This window comes from Diuraphis noxia, unplaced genomic scaffold (assembly GCF_037042655.1).
Source record: "Diuraphis noxia isolate RWA-SAM2 unplaced genomic scaffold, SU_Dnox_SAM2 contig0005, whole genome shotgun sequence".
Taxonomy (NCBI): Eukaryota; Metazoa; Arthropoda; class Insecta; order Hemiptera; family Aphididae; genus Diuraphis; species Diuraphis noxia.
In genome coordinates, this window is record NW_028301715.1 from 14,890,642 (window position 1) to 14,907,809 (window position 17,168).

General features: G+C 29.1%; 1 protein-coding gene across 2 annotated transcripts; it reads left to right on the forward strand.

Moving 5' to 3' along the window:
* The first annotated feature begins 12,449 nt into the window (after positions 1–12,449).
* Positions 12,450–17,168, forward strand: LOC149054949 (uncharacterized). 2 transcript variants are annotated; one of them, XM_089229043.1, is made up of 8 exons: positions 12,450–12,548; positions 12,721–12,867; positions 13,175–13,499; positions 13,599–13,771; positions 13,886–14,167; positions 14,250–14,494; positions 14,716–14,889; positions 16,599–17,168. In XM_089229043.1, coding segments are annotated over exons 2-8 (1,347 nt in total). In that variant the 5' UTR covers positions 12,450–12,548; position 12,721; the 3' UTR covers positions 16,601–17,168. The 2 variants fall into 2 exon arrangements, with proteins under 2 accessions (XP_089085169.1, XP_089085170.1); XM_089229044.1 differs by lacking the exon at positions 12,450–12,548 and having other exon boundaries at positions 12,663–12,867.

The following is a 17,168-nucleotide window of genomic DNA, read 5'->3' on the forward strand; positions in this document are numbered from 1 at the left end:
TTACTGTCAAGTTTAAAAATACTACGCAATGTTAAAATTACTTTATTATGATTTTTTAATGCTTCTACTTTCCATTTAGCAGTATTCCATTTTATTCCCAATCTCTTACAAATTTCAATTACAATTGCAGAGTCTATGCTCTTCACTTCAAATTGTAGCTCATTCAGTACTGCCCTCACTTTATTTGTGAAATTCTTTTTTTCTGGTTCTAACTGATTGTATAATTCCAGTAAATTATTCCTCCCGTCTACCAATATCTGAAATAAAATATAAATTATTGGTTAAATACAATATATCATGGTGGACATGGGACATATTTAGTTTTGTTGCTTAATAGTACTCACATAGGTATTATACTCAGTTATATAAGCGTGCGCAAACTTATGTAGCTGCGATTGTTTGACCACCTAACTCATTAATCCATTCAAACCCATGCACTTTATGATAATATTTTATGAAATGCACATTTTGCGATTTTGCAAAGCTGAGCTATTTACTCAATAATTTAAAATTTAAACTATAGTTTTAGTTACTCTTATTGTTATTATTAAGCTTTTTTTTTATTTTAATGGAAGGGAAAGTCTGAATTCACATATTTCACCTTCAGATTACTCTTAAGAGTACTCCATAACAATGCATTTCTTTGTCTCTCTGTCATAACAACTCTATTATGTTTAACTTTAGAGAATTATCCTTTTACCAAATTCAGAAGTATGAATATTATCTAGTGAAGTAGTGTAGCGAGGTATTAGGCTTCAGTCACTAATGTGGTCTAAGGTAAAGCATCGGCCAGTGTCATTAATTCCCGAATGACTGAACACCCTGGTTTTTAGAGACAAAACCTCACTACATAAAAACGTGTTCTTACTACATGTTTGTACCCTCCCCCGCAGTAATACTGCTACGGATTTAGTTTAGTCTGTGTTGCGCCGTTTCTCGTGAGTCAGACAGAGATTCTACAAATGGTGCTCTAAAATCATTTTAACAGCAAAGCAGTGAAATTAGTATATAATAATGGAGCGTGGATTTCTGTGCAATTGAATACCTATTTTTTAATTTTCACATTTTTGGATGTTTGTCAGTAATATTTACGAATTATAAAAGTTTGAAATTGATGGCGAAATGTTTTTTTTCATATTTCAGCATATTTATTAGTATTAAATATTTCTGCATATTTTTACGTAATTCAAAATTTATTATTGAATCAAACATATTATCTTAAAAAACGGTATAATATAATATTTGGTTAAGTGGAAAAATCAAAAATAAATTGTTTAGGCACTAAATAGTAATTTAAAAACGAATAAGATAACTACTTAATCAATGATAATAATAATTGTATGTCTATAATCTTAGTCACTCTTGCTAAAATATATTATTTTATAATATTTAAGTATACCTATAGGCTATAGTATAATAAGTATTAATATTAAATAGTACAAATTTGTAATGTTCATAAATTCAATTTTCTTGCATAATTGTTTCATATTTTTACGATGTTGACTGCATATATTATATGAAATGTGTTGATACTTTTTAGTGTATAAGAATCCAAGCTCTAAATTAATCTAATACTTTGAAAAGATTATTCATCTCGTACAATATTATGACAACGGGGCTCAAAAATCTGTAAATACCTATATTAGCTGCCCATTGACTTATTAATACTACAATAACTAATAACGTCGTAAACTCGTAACTTATAGTCCGACTTTCATATTTCCATACATGGGTATATTCCGTATATGGAGTCGGGAATGATGGCGTATGGAATACTTTTCTCTCTCTTACCCACATAAATCCTATGGCAAATTTACCGGAACTAAAATATAAAATTAGACGAAATACCGCGAGGAATTTACCGACAATATACAGACATCCCTAGTGACACACTCTAACACTATTATAATTTATAACTTTTCATTGTTTGAAATAGTCAATAGATAATGACCAAAATTATCACAATTTATTATTATTATTATACATAAAGATTATTGTCTTATAACAAAAAAATTCATATTCAAATACATTTTTTTTAAATATGTTTGGGAAAATGTTCTTGATTCTTATTACTATGTATTATGATTTTTATTGGTTATAAACTTTTGCAACTTGTCTAAAACAATATTTTATTTTATCTGTAATTGAATTTTGGAGTTTTTAAACTACAAATTGTATAAATAGTAAAAATACGAATATCTAATCCAAGATCAAACATAATTTATTTTGAGACATGCTTTCCAAAATGTAGCTTCCAGTTCCCACCATAAGAAACCCAACATTGAAGCATGTCAATATCATAATAATCTATACATATAAAATCCAAATACCACTCACTGATCGCTGTAACTCAAAAACTACGCAACGTACGAACTTGAAATATGGAATAGAGGTTCTTCTCATATTTTCACCACGCAATAGGAAAGAATTTTCAAAACTGTTGCATTTTAGTGGAATAATTAACAATTATAATTATTCATCGCCAATACGTATTGTGCTGCACGGCACGGGCTCATCAGGGCCCGTGCGTTTCCAGCTACCTGCAACCTATCCTTTTTGTCCGAAGGTGAACAATAGGAATTGTTCCGAGAAGTTTATCGATAAAAATAATCTCATGCATCGCGCGCACACCAATATAATATACTTAATATACCCATAGAATATTATACGAGTATTATATGCATAATAATTAATAATCGTTGAAAGATAAAATGTACACTGATACACAAACCAATACACATACAAATTAATAAAGAAGAAAAAATGTTCATACTTCATTTGATTGCTTTCATCCCTGAAACTATTTAACTGATTTTAAAATTTCCATAGGCTATATTATTATATTGATAAGTTACCCTTAATTTTATTATGTAAATTTGAGATTTTTTTAGAAATAATAATAATATTAAATATATTTTTTTACAATTTAGTATGGAAGAATAAGAAATAAACAAATTTGTTATTAGGCAGCAATTTTAAAAATTGTTTCACTTATACAAAGCTTAAAATCCGATAAAATAACATTACTGAATATATTTTTAGTCCTGTCTCCTGTATTTTAAATGACTGTGTTAAAATTCTTTAATGTAGATTAAGATAGGGTAAATCCATGGAAACTTTTGAATATGACTAGGCCTGGTATAAATTACGAATTAATCATATTATAGAGTCGGTATTTTTAACGGTCAACGAAGTGCACGGGAATCAGCTAGTCTGATTACTCTGATTATATAGGTACATTTAGATGCATACTACAAAATAGTAGTATGCTAGTAACTAGTGTGTATAATTGTATATACAAAACTAAATTATTTATTAAGTAATGTCAAATTTTCAACTTACTCGTCTAATCATTTTTCGATTTTTCAAACACGTATTCTGATTAAAACATGCTTTGCAAGACGCAATAATGATATCATCACCACATTTTACATTTTTCCACTCACAAGGAGTACATCCATTTTCTTTTAAAACGGCAATCAACTTTTGAAGATTTATTTTTGTCATTTTAATGCTTAAACACAAAAGTATAAAACAATCAGTAAAATATTGAAGAAATATAAGAAGCAAAAATTGTTATAAAAACGTATAGTTTTGGTGGTAAAAAAATATAAAATGTGTGAACGTTTACTTCAGACATATATATTAATTTAACCTAAGGGACTATTGCTGGAAAATAGTTTTTATATAAAATAAAATAGTATAATAAAGTGAATAAATTACATGTGCAAAAACAAATAATCAATGTGTTATGACATGTGTATAATTTTATACAATATTACCTATGTTAAATAATAATCTGTAGTGTATCACCAATTCCCGTGATAATAAGGTACCTGTAAATATTTAAATATATTTTAAAAAGTAAAAATGATTGCCTAGTTCAATCACGGTTACACAAGTGATTCGACAACCGAAATTAATTATTATAATATGTGTAATAATTAATATTACGATACTAATATAATGAACGGCTGCACGACACCCAGCAAACGTGTTACTTTGTTGACCGCTAACGATCAAGTCGACTGTCGAGTAACATTCAACGCGCCGAATTTTTAATTTAGCACAATTCACAATACCCCCCCCCCCCTCCAAACACAGATTTACATTCATGAAGTGGTGCACCTACCGTGTGAGGGAGAAGTGTCGATCACTAGGGCCTACTACAGACAACAGACTGCAGGAGTCCCGTTACAACTATTAATAGAATATTTCCGTATTGATAAAAAATAGATATTCAAATACTAATTATATAATATTGATATTTACCAATTTACTATTGTAAAATAATAATATAATGTGGTCATTTTTATCAATTGGTATATATTAAAAAAACACTAAGAAAGTAATATAAGTAAAGTAATGGGGAGGAGGATCTAACTATGGTTCTAGACGTTCTAGTGTTAATGACTACCTAGTAGCTAATATTATGTTATCGTAATTTAGGTGCCCGTCACGACTCGCAACCGTTGTCTTTTCTATGTCGGCTATGGCTGTTATTGTAATATTATTTGTTGTACAGAAATAAGGTGACGTTGCGAACAATATTATCTAATCTTACAAATTTGTTATAGGTAGTATAGCATATAAATTACAAGTTAACAACAACAATAATTGATTATACTATGTTGCGAGTTGGTATAAATTCTGGATAATATTTAAATGTACAACAGTATTTTTAGCAGCTGCACGGGGGAACACGGCCGTCTTTTACTCGATATACGATAACTATTGTATATCGTATATCGTATACTACTAATGGTAGTAGTCACAAATTTACAATCATCCCAACAATATTAATTACCTATTATTATAATATCTTACAACAACGTCAGTGACGTCACAATCTGTTATTTTCTCAAAAGTACAAAAATTAATAAACTTCACGTTTCTATATAATGTTCTAAAAACTTGAGTAGGTACTAAACTACTATGTAAAGTAGTAGAAAAAAAAATTATAAATATAAAAATTAAAGCAATAATGCGAAGGGCACGTTAAATTATCTAATGAAACATAAATAATTTTAAAAATTATATAATAATACTATCATAAACAGAAATCGGGAAAAAATTGTACTCTACAAGTAAAGTGTGTAATGTAGGTTGTAGGTATACAATTTTTGACGCCGGGACTTTCTTAGGCCAAATGTAACGGTGTTTCCTAGTTGCAGACAAAGTGACAAAAACCATGCGAGTTGAGGACGAATTCTAAAATGGTAACATCCGAATTGCGGACACAAAATGTTACATAGTACTAATTGTGGAAAAATTTCCGAACGTTGGGAAATTACTGTTCAATAAAAACAGAAGATAATAGATATAAATCTATATATAAATGGTGAATGACATTATTGGACTGATTATTTATCAGCATTAAGATTGTGCTGGTGCTTTTGAGACGGCTGTCAAAAAATATAATTAATTACTTTAAAACCTATAAATTCCAATCACAATAAATAAATAAATAATTATAATAATCTATTAACATTTTATAAAAAAAAGCATTTAACAATTTTTAAAATAACGATTGCCCTTTTGCAAGATACAAATATTTTTAACCCCACCTACCATTTTTTTGGTAGCTTGTCCTAAGTCCTGAAAATGTAGTGAAGGGAAATATTTGTCTCCGCAACTCTTGTGATTTTTTATTTTAAAAAAAATTTGTATACGCAACTAGTATTATAAAAACGATACTCGTGTCCACAATTGTTGCAGTGTTATAATATTGACCTGAATAATTTCGTCCGTAACTAGTATGTGTCCATATGCTCCTTACAAGACTAACCTGTTTACCTGAAAGGCTGAAAATAAAGATATTGTAATCTCCGACATCGACATTTTACCTGAAAAAATAGGCTAATATCCTACAGTCCAGCATTTTATTGAATACAATATTTTAAAATCGAAAAAAATTGGTTATTTTTTAAAATTGTTTTTATATTGTTCAATTAATTTTAATTTTAATCTTTATTTATGGTATGACTATTATAATAATATGACCATATTGTTACGTTGCCAATAGGTACTAATACATTTTGAGGTGTTATTGCTTTATTCTTGTGCTCACCAATTAACTGCGCTTTAACTTGAGTTTTGTCATCAGTTAAAATGTTGGCATAACAGCTTTTGTTATAACATATCCATTTTAACAATAATTGTCTTTGCGTTTTCTTATAAACGATATTTATGTAAAGAAATCACAGCTATTTTTTTTTTTTATAACTCTTTTCCATGTTCTGACATTATAATTTTGAAGAATTCTCCATGGTTAACGCACTATAGGTACTCACTGACATTAATACCGGCGACCGAATGATAAGTTAGTCGTATGTTGTCAAAATTAAAATTTGAATGCATGTAAAAAAAAATGTGGCTATATATTTCTTTTATTTTTCAACTGCTATTGCAAAACTATATTATGAGCCTTGTATTAAATTCTCAAATCTTAGAATTAAAAAGAAAAACTTTTATGAATTTCGATCTAAGATAATTTGAACATTGCCGTAATTTTTATGTATTTAGTCAAAATTTGAACTTCAAATGCTAATAAAAAAAAATCGTGCCAATGTATTTTTGTAATTTTCTAATCACTGTATGAATAACTTATGAGGAACTTTGTATTAAATTTTCAAGTATTTTGATTGGGCCAAAAAATTTTTATCGACACTTAAAAAAAAAATTTTCAGACAAATTGAAAATTTCAGTCATCTATAAATATCTCAAAAAAAGTCAAAATATTTTGAAAATTAAATCATGTAAATAAAATGCCAATCTAAATAACTGATAAAATTTTCAAGTATCTGCGACTTATACTTTTTGAATAATAACAAATATTTAAATTCGTTTGAGGATTACTATCGTTACGCTATTTCGTAAAAATTTAAAATTCAAACGCACTTAAAATTTTTCCTATAATGATGCTTCGAGATTTCTCTGTAGCTACTTGAAGGAAAACTTATTAAAAACTTAGTATTGTATTTTTAATTCTTAGTTATAAACGCAAAAATTTTTATGATTTTTCAACTTCAAAATTACTTGCAAATTTTCGCGTTTTCGACAGATTTCGTAAAATTTTGAACTGTAAACGCTTATTAAAAAAAATTGTGACTTACGATTTTTAATTTTTTTTAGCTACAATAAGAACAACTCATAAGGAACCTTGTATTAAATTTTCAAGTTTTTTTGGTCGTCCAACATTTTTTTACCGACACTTCAAAAAAAAATTTTCAAAAAAATCGAAAATTTCAGTGGTCTATAAATAACTCAAAAAAAGTCGAACATTTTTGAAAATTAAACTGTATATAGATATCACTAACATTAACATTTGGTGAAATTTTCAAGTATTTATAGAGATTAGTTTTTGAATTACAACCATATAAAAATATCGATTTTTTTTAAAACTGTTGGAAAATGTTTACTTTTGACCTCTATAATGCACCAAGGATCTTCACTTTTACATCGGAAACCCCCAAAGTTTGAAATCTAAGCATTATTTCGACTAGTTATGCTGTACACAGACACAAAAAAAAAAAAAAAAAACACCTATCATTGTAAAATCGATACATTCATCACTTCGTTCAGAATCTAAAAGGTAGAATGTACGTAATCTTATTAATGAGAAAGGTCCATACGAAATAATATCATTGTCATACGCACCTCAATTAGTTATTACATAACTTATGTTATTGCCGATTGATTTTGACAGTTAATTGTAAATAAGATTTTTTGTAAAAAGAACCCTACCCCTGCATACGCCACGTACGTCATGATGTATAAAGATTATTATTCATTAATTTAACTTTTAAATAAAAAATTATATTTTTCAATATTAGTTTAATTTTTTTTTTAGTTTAAGTAAAAAATAGAAACTAATAAATATTATCTCCCTAATTTAATACTAGTATACTATTGTACTATTATATTTTATTTAGACAATATTAGATAATATAATCAATGTATATTTTTATGCATAATTTTTATGGCGGAATTTTTAGCCATTTTTATTAATTATTAACTATATTTTATCTACACAATCTTTAAGCTGTCTATTAAATTTTAAGTAATAATTTCATAGGTGTTTAATAATATAATATTATTAAAAAGTAAATAATAAACTTTGAAAAAAAAATGGTGGGAAAATTGCCGGGGGAAGGAAAATGTCCGCGGCTCAATATAATCAGAGAATTAGTATAATCACAAAATATAATCTATTTGTTATTATCAATATTATAAAAATTGGATATAAATTTACTATGCCTACATTCAAATATACGTAACAAATTGTATACTATTTTTTTTTTGCCCAATTTATTACAAAGATGTTTATTTATTTTTCCAATTTTTTTAGCTACTATTGGTTTTATAGTCCCATCGTAATAATTATTATAATATTATATTATAAATCATTTTTCAGAACGAATTTAAATACCCATATATATATATATATATATATATACAGTGGCGTGATGAACTAAAAATATTCCAGAGGCAACCCCCCATATAGATGACCCACCCCACATGTATTTGCATGTAAATAAGTACAATCTTTGATACCCACCCCCCAATATTTGAAAAATCCCAGAGGCAAATGCCTCTGAAATTACTCTTTGCCACGCCACTGTATATATATATCGTTTGGCGGAGTGGAGTGGTACGGGGTTACCCCGCAAAATGTTTGTCTACTACTCTGCTTGTCTAAACTTAAAATACTTATAACTCATAAACTACTCGTCCAAAATTCGATTTTTACGTATCAAAATACTTAGAAAAATATTCTGATTTGGAATATGAAATTAAAACTCTAGGTTGTCATTCAAAAAAATTAAAAAACTTAAAAAATTATAAGGATAAAAAATATTTAAAAAAATATTTTTTTAATAAAAACGTTGTTTTTTAACAACGTGAAACTTTGTAAAAAAATATTTTCAAAAACATTGATACTTTTTGAAATAATAAGTGGTTCATTATAAAAAAATCACCCTGTATTCTAATTTATACTACTTTTATTTTATATACGAAATATTTTAACAATTTTACCAGCATTTTAAGCTTCATAAATCATAAATGATAACAATGTAGATTATAATATTGATTACACAACAAATAGATTGTATATATTATATTCCTTGATTACATTATCATTTTGGATTTTTTTCCGGGATTAAGTCTATATATAGCGTTACATATTTATATTTTAAGTTAGGTTATACAGATAAAAATGGATGTTGGTTCATCCAAGACATTCAAACCCTGTCTAGATTTGCACTTTATCTTTTACGTAGCCCCGTAAAAAAAAATCATTAGCTACATAACTCAAAATTAACTTGATTATCTTACATTTCCATTAATACATGGGTCGTTAACCTGCGATCAACCGTTGCCGAACTATATCGGTTCGTAATCGGAAGAATACTTTTCTTTTATTAACGACGGAGGTCATTCACCTGAAAGGTTTACATTAGTAAGTTACTAATAGTAACTTAGAAATATTTATACTTTTGAAACACCATGTATATCTGACTATTTTTCATCGATTAACAAACAGATTGAATATTGAAAATTTCAAATGTTATTAAGGTTTTAATTTCAAAAATATTGGTATATAATATAATATGAATAATAGAGAATTGAAACTTTACATCACTACATAATTTTTGTACTTGATAGGTATTTTTCTATATACATATAAATATTATAAATAAATAAAATAATATATTATTATTAAGGTATTTGGCAATGAAATTTCACAATTTCACTCAGTATAAGTGTATAACCCAGACGTAAGATTGACATTTTAATCGTTATTATTTATTATATACGTACCTTTTTATATTATTTCAGTTTAGGTACCTAACTACTTAACTACCTATATTGTATAAAGTATAACTTTTTTTTTTCTATGGTATCGAGGACCAGAGAAGGAACTATGTTGCCAATACTTCTCCTACCTATATAGTATAACTGGCATATTCTATGACAAAAATATTATCTTAGCTGTTTCTCATTTAATTGGTTTTTAGTTTTTACCCATGGCCATTTTCAACTAAATATTATATGGAAACTGAATGTGTATAGATTACAAATTTCAATATCGCGTAGATTTGAGTTAATACGTAGTCAAATTTTGATTTCATTGCCGATTCAAAAATGCATAAAATATAAACAATTTCAAAGTACATATTAGGTATATTTTTTCTAGTAGGTATGTTCTTTGTATTTGTATTATTATGTATTATGCTTAATGAATAATGATACAAGTTTAAACAATTAAATATGAACATTCAGAAACCCTACTGGTCTTTCAAACTTGAGTTTGTATATAGTGTGTCGAGTGCCATAATAATATTGTTAGTGAATAGAAACGGATGCAATTTAATAATTGGAATTATTGTGTTTTGTTAGAATGAATTTAATACTCGTTCGTTATTATAAATAATTGCAGATACATTATTTCTCAGCGTTCTACAAATAAGATTGGAATCTTGCACACATATACCTTCGCGCCACGATAGAATATTACCGCTTTGGCGCTTTAGAACGAATTTCGTACTCTGCTGTATATTAGGTGTCAAGTGTAACAGATACCTCGTCATTAACACCATAAAAAATGTTCAGTACTTTTTAAAATAGACGACAAGGACAAAAAAAAACAAATTATGAAGATACAGAATAATTACACAAAACTAGGTTTCGACGAAATACTTGAAATGTTCACCAAATCATTTTGTTAGCAGTTTCTATACGTGGAATAATTTTCAAAATATTTTGACTCGTTTCGTGCTGTTTTTTTTTTTAATGTCAATAAAATTTTATTTCTTTGGTAAAAAGCTTGAAAACTTAATACAAGACTCTTGATTTATTGTTTCAACGATGATTATTAAAAATATTAAACATACATAGTCACTTTTATTAATTAATTTTTTTATTAATTAACCCGCGGCAACAAAGGCCATTTGGTGTGGGAAGGGCAGGGGTTAAAGTGGGGGGGGGGGCGCAGGAGGACTCAGTCCCCTTACCTCTGACGGCGGTTAAAAAGCGTCCCCTTTAACAAATTAGGATTTTATACATTAGACATTATACATGAAATTATATAGGAACGCTTAAAACTTTTTGGAAACATTAGTCCCCTCTGGAATTTTTTCCCACTTTAACCTCTGGGGGAGGGTACTGTATGTTTAAGGAACGGTAGGTGTGTTACACGTGTGTGGGTTTTGGCAGAATTTTTGATTTGGATACTTGTAGGTTTGTGCCATGGCCGAGGGGGGGGGGCAGCCTCTCCCCAGACAGCGTGAACTGCTCGGAAAGCGATGCTGCCCATGACCGGGATTCGAACCGGCGACCACGCGTCGCAACCGACGCTTAAATCCGCCCAGCCACTACACCCCCACTTTTATTTTTAAAAGCAATTGAAACTCGACATTTGATTATTTTGATAATTTGAAAATTATGAATTTTTTAGTTAGAAATACATAAAAATGTATCAAATTGGAAATTGAAAAATGATTTTGTAGTTTAAATGTTCACCTTTTATATCTAAGATTTGAAAATTTAATACATGGATCCTATCATATTTTTACAATAGCAATTGAAAAATAAAATAAATGCGTAGTCTTAATTTTTTTTTACAAGCATCCATCCATCCATCCATTACAGTAACCCACTTGTAACCTACTGTACAACAAAGCGACATCCACGACTTACCAGCCTTTTTAAATTTTTTTGGAAAAATTCAAAATAGCCAATTTGTAAATCTGATTATAAGAACAATTTTTATGATAAAAACATTTATCTAAGTCATGTAGTTAATTTTTAGATTATTTTAAAATATCAATATATTTTGAGTAAATTAATTTAGAACATAATAACTTTTTTTTAAATATTATTTTTGGGAATTTCCGGTATCACAAACACATAAAATAGTGCCCTCAAAAATGTCAAGTACTCTGGTGCTCTAGTGTAAGTACCAACCAACACCCCCGCTTGTTGTGCCACTGTTTAAGTCCATATTATTCCAGGCTAAATTAATAAATATTATTTTATATATTTTATATCGACAATGGACGATTATATTATAATATAATATATAATCCTTGCTTGCGTAAATTCAACGATAGTGTAAATTAATTATTTGACACATTGAAAATAATGATTATGCGCCTATAGATTTGTTATAAGTAACCTACCGGCTATTGAATTTAAAAGTTCTTTTTCTGAAAAGGTACAAAATAAAGTATATTCAATTTTAATGCAACTTGGTATACGTATATTTCAATAAGTTCCATCATCTACTTTCATTAGTCTTTATATAATTATATCTGATATTTTGTGCCGACTGCCGACCAATGAGCTGTCTGACAGTCCAGGTCCACGTACACCTACGTCAATACAATGAGAGGAGGGAGTGATCAAGTCAGAGTCTATAAAAGGCCGTACAACAAATAGTTGAACGCCTTTACAGTCTTGATTTTTACACAGTTGGTAAAATTTATTAAACATATTTTCTTTTCTTTAACCTACACCTATCTACAAAATAAAATATTATACGTGTAAGTATTTTGAAACTTTACATTACTAATATTTTATAATACATTTAAAATTTAAAATTAAAACATTTCAAAATTTTAATTTTTTGACTAAGGTTTTGATTAATAAGTTACATAACCTATGTGAAATTTTAAGAATTATTACACAATAATATTATTTTCCTTAACTTTTCAGCATGGCTTCTATTAATTTATCGGCAAGAGAGCTGTTTGCCGAAATTGAGGCGGCATCGGCGGCATTGAAGGTAGGCGAAAAGTTGGCCACGGCGCATTGCGTCTCCGAGGACTTTCAGATGGGAAAAGGCATTGCCGTAAACTTCAAGTAAGTAAATTAATTATAGCTTCATTTTTTATCATTCATAACTTTATTATCCAAAAATACGAACATACTCAAGTAATTATAGTTTTTAATTTATATATTTATCTGATATGTTTTAAACATTTTGTGATGTACTGAAATAAACTGCGCATAATCTGTATAATACGTAATATTATTTAAAATAATAAAAAAAAAAACTGAGAAACTCGCATAGCTGTATAATAAATGCGTTTTATGAAATTTTCAAATATCTTGGGTATTAATTTTTGATTTATATTTAAAAAAAGATTTAATTCTATTTCAATTGCAGGGTGAAGTACGGAGCCCTCGGAGCCCTGATGGACCAAAAGGTCCGGGTCGGCGGTGTGGCGGAATTACATCCGAGTGACGAGGGAGGTAAAATTTATGTTTTTTACCTTGTCACAAAGGTGTTATTCCACCATAAACCGACTCTCCAATCTCTGGCCGATTCATTGAACCAGTTGCGGGATCGATTAATTGATTTAAAAGTAAATCGATTAATCATTCCAAAGCTTGGGTGCAATTTGGATAGGCTGGATTGGTATCAGGTGCGTGGTCTGCTTTCAACCATATTCGATGCTGAAACAACTATCACAGTGTGTGATCCCGAATACGTAAGATTTTTTATTATTTTTTTTTTATTTTGTATTCATCGTAAATAATTTGTTGGGAAATTAATTCACTATTTAATCATAAATGTAATTTATATATAGCCTGAAATACTACCGCATAGATTGGCACCTCTGCGGGTGGAAAACCGAGTGTTTTGCGCCACCAACAATACTGCAGATCTAAGGGAAATACTAATTCTTCCCGTTGACCTAGACAGTGCCAGTACAAATGCAACGTTGGATAGATGTTTATCGCATTTCAACTTGAAGGACGAGTAATTCAAATTTAAATATTTTGATGTTATTTTATATTTCAATTATTCAATTTCATCTATACTGATCTACGTGTAACTAAAATAATGTTTGCATGTTTTAATTTATTAATACAGATTAATTTCCAACGGCGTTTGGGCCATGTTGAAAAAGGGCCACGTCATGGCAAATTATGCAGCTAATAAAAATTTTATTATTTGGTTGAAAGGCCAACACGACCGATATTTCTGCACTTTGGAAACCCAAATCAACGAAACACTATCGTTGGGGCTCCGTTCGTCGATTTGGGTATTTCCAAAGTCAGAAATGGATTATTATCCGGGGTTTTGTGCATTGGTTAGGTCCAAGCTGGCTGACAATGCACAAAACCTCGAGATCATAATTTGTGATCCAAATCTGTAAGTTAATTATTCATCGAATTATTTTATTTTATATTATGTTGTTTGGTATTCATTTTCACTAATTTATAAACTGTTGAAGGTCAATGACAACCATGGCGTCAGGGAAGTGGCCAAGAGGCAGGGCACATCACCGGCCCTCGCCCATGTTGAACACGCCTGGCCGTGGCCAAGTCGGGCTTGTACGTGGTCGTGGTGGACGTGGTGGACGTGGTGGACGTGGTGGACGTGGCCGATATGGTGAACACACGTTCACACCGTCCACGGAAATTTATTCAAACGCGTTGGAAAAATTAGGCGACACCGTATCGTCGATCGTATCAGTCGGTTAGTTTCAACAGTATAATATTTTAAAAACTTAGGACAATATCTGGTTAAAGTTAACGAACACTGAATAGGCGGAATTCTGCCGTTAAAAACTGTTATCAGCCGGTGTTCGTTGACCGACACTACTTAACTGGAAATTGTAAGAACGGTCCTTAAATTGTATAAGTAATAACATTTAGCTACAAAATAAAAATGTTATATTATTATTATAATACCTATAGTACAAATGGCCACACAAATTGTAAATGCACAACCCGCGCCTGCAGGACCATCGTGGATGAGGAACCCAAATTATATGCGTGGACGGGCACGTGGATGGGCACGTGGACGGCAAACAATTATGTGCCATCATTGCAGGGAATTTGGCCATACACGGCAGTACTGTCCTAACAAGTGTAAGTACCTACACTTATGACTTAAATTTATTATTTATTTTACATTATTTAAATTTTAATGAACCCTTCGTAGGTAACCCTACGTATGGTGTGCCCAGGGTTGTTAAGTTGAAAACACGTTTAAAATATTTAAAAAAAACTTATTGATTTTGTTTTAAATGATTAAAATACATGTTTTAAGTATCAATAAAAAAAGTGTGTTTAAAACAATATGTTAAGTACATTTTGGTTGAAATAGCGTTAAAATAGCGTTTCAAACGTTTTATAAAATGTTTAAAATTTGTCTTTTTTTGTTTAAAAAGCCGCTTACAACCATACTGTATTTAAGATCTAACCACCACATCACTCAAAAAAAATTGTCGACGTTTATAATATATCATAGGTTAGTGTGTTATACGTTTCGAAAAATGAAGCTGTATCAATTAAAATGCTAAACGAATTATTATCACTATTTTACTGCACGTCTAAATTAATGTTCCGCGTATTTTCCAATACACTTTTTTGGTTTTTAATATCAGGGCAAATTCAACTATAAGAGCGAGTTAAATTTATTTTTAATTTTCATATTTTTGTATTGTATCAACTTATAACTATCTAGCTTCATAATTAAAATATTGAAAAAACCAACGAGCTAATAGGTAAATTTACTTGAATATTAAAAAACAAACACATAATAAAATTCAATACTAAGTATAATATACTTAATAGTTAATACTACATATTCCGATATTCGGATATTTAGATATTCCATCATTAAAAATATCAAATAAATGTATTGGAAATACGGAATGTATTTCTAACATCTGTATTTCGTAATTTACTTTGATTTTAGGTACCTACTTACAGTTTATTCTAATTTATATTGTGTAGTAATCCTTAATACGTTATGAAACCTTACCTATAAGCTCTTAATATGTATAGGTGAATATTTAATTTCAATTATACAACTGGGAAACTTACAATATAAAAAGTCTCTAATATATCTTTACGTACCTAATCAGTAGCATTTTACATTTTTACTTTTTGAAATTTTACTAAAGTGAAAAACCGAACATTAACACATACACGGGTTTTACATACCGATACGTTTACAAATTCGCAACTGAAATATTAAACGTTCACAAATCCCCAAACAGGCTAAAAACCTACATAGATAAAATATACGACCGCGATAAGGTGACAAGCCAAGAACGCGATAGCTAAGTTCACCGTAGAGCAGTAGTTCTCAACCTTATTTGATTCATGTCACCTATAGCCACTATAATCAAACACTGCGTCACACTAACATCAAAATAATAAACAATCTTAGCTGTATATTTATTACTAGGTACACGTGTTTATCGGACCAAAAGATTAAATATAAATAATACATAAACTATTATAAAGATACGAACTTTGAGGTATGCTATGTACATGACAGTGGTGGTATAGGTGTACAATATATTTATTATAAGAAATTATATGACTGTTTTCGGAAAAATTAATTTTTAAATTTTTTTTCTTTTCTTCTTAAAATTATGCGTCACCCCTAAGCTAGGTCCATGTCACCCCGGTTTAGAACTACTGCCATAGAGATTGCGACTAATGACTTACGAGTTCCCACAAAATAACTGTTTGTGCAAACATGAAATATTATTGTTTATAAATGTCTTGTAGCCTAAAAAAAAATTTGAATATAAATCCTTATTTATTTGTTTCTTTTTTTTCAGAAATCGCGATATTTTAAACACCTATGTACTATTTATTATACCATTTTTCATTTTCATTTATACCATTTTTACATTATATCTATTATTATACATTTTATATAACCTTTTTTAGTTAAAACTTAAAAATTACATTTTTTATTATTGAAACCCATAAGGTTTACAGTATTACACTTTTCAATTATAAAACAAATTTGTAATAATATAATTAATGCATAAGAAAAACAAATGTAATATGTATATTTATAATTATATTTCACAGTTTATATTATCAGGTATATTATATTATACAGTGAAACCTCCTTTAACGAACACCTCTGAATAGCGGACACCTCCAAATAACGGACGGAATTTTTGGAACGGTGAAATGTGTACTCACTGTATTTCACATCTTAATAGCGGACACCTACAAATAACGGACGACATTTAAGCGACCGAGAATATCCGGTATTTAGAGGTTTCACTGTATTGTATACTATGCCAATTGAGTTTATTTGTATAATAGGTAATTGAATAGACCTACATGGCTACATAATAGACATATAACAAAAACCTAACACTTTATTTATTATA

Coding starts and splice junctions, on each gene's coding strand:
- LOC149054949 (XM_089229043.1), top strand. CDS start 12,722: ATGGCTTCTATTAATTTATCGGCAAGAGAGCTGTTTGCCGAAATTGAG. Junction 12,868..13,174: donor GGCATTGCCGTAAACTTCAA/GTAAGTAAATTA, acceptor TTTCAATTGCAG/GGTGAAGTACGGAGCCCTCG. Junction 13,500..13,598: donor CAGTGTGTGATCCCGAATAC/GTAAGATTTTTT, acceptor ATTTATATATAG/CCTGAAATACTACCGCATAG.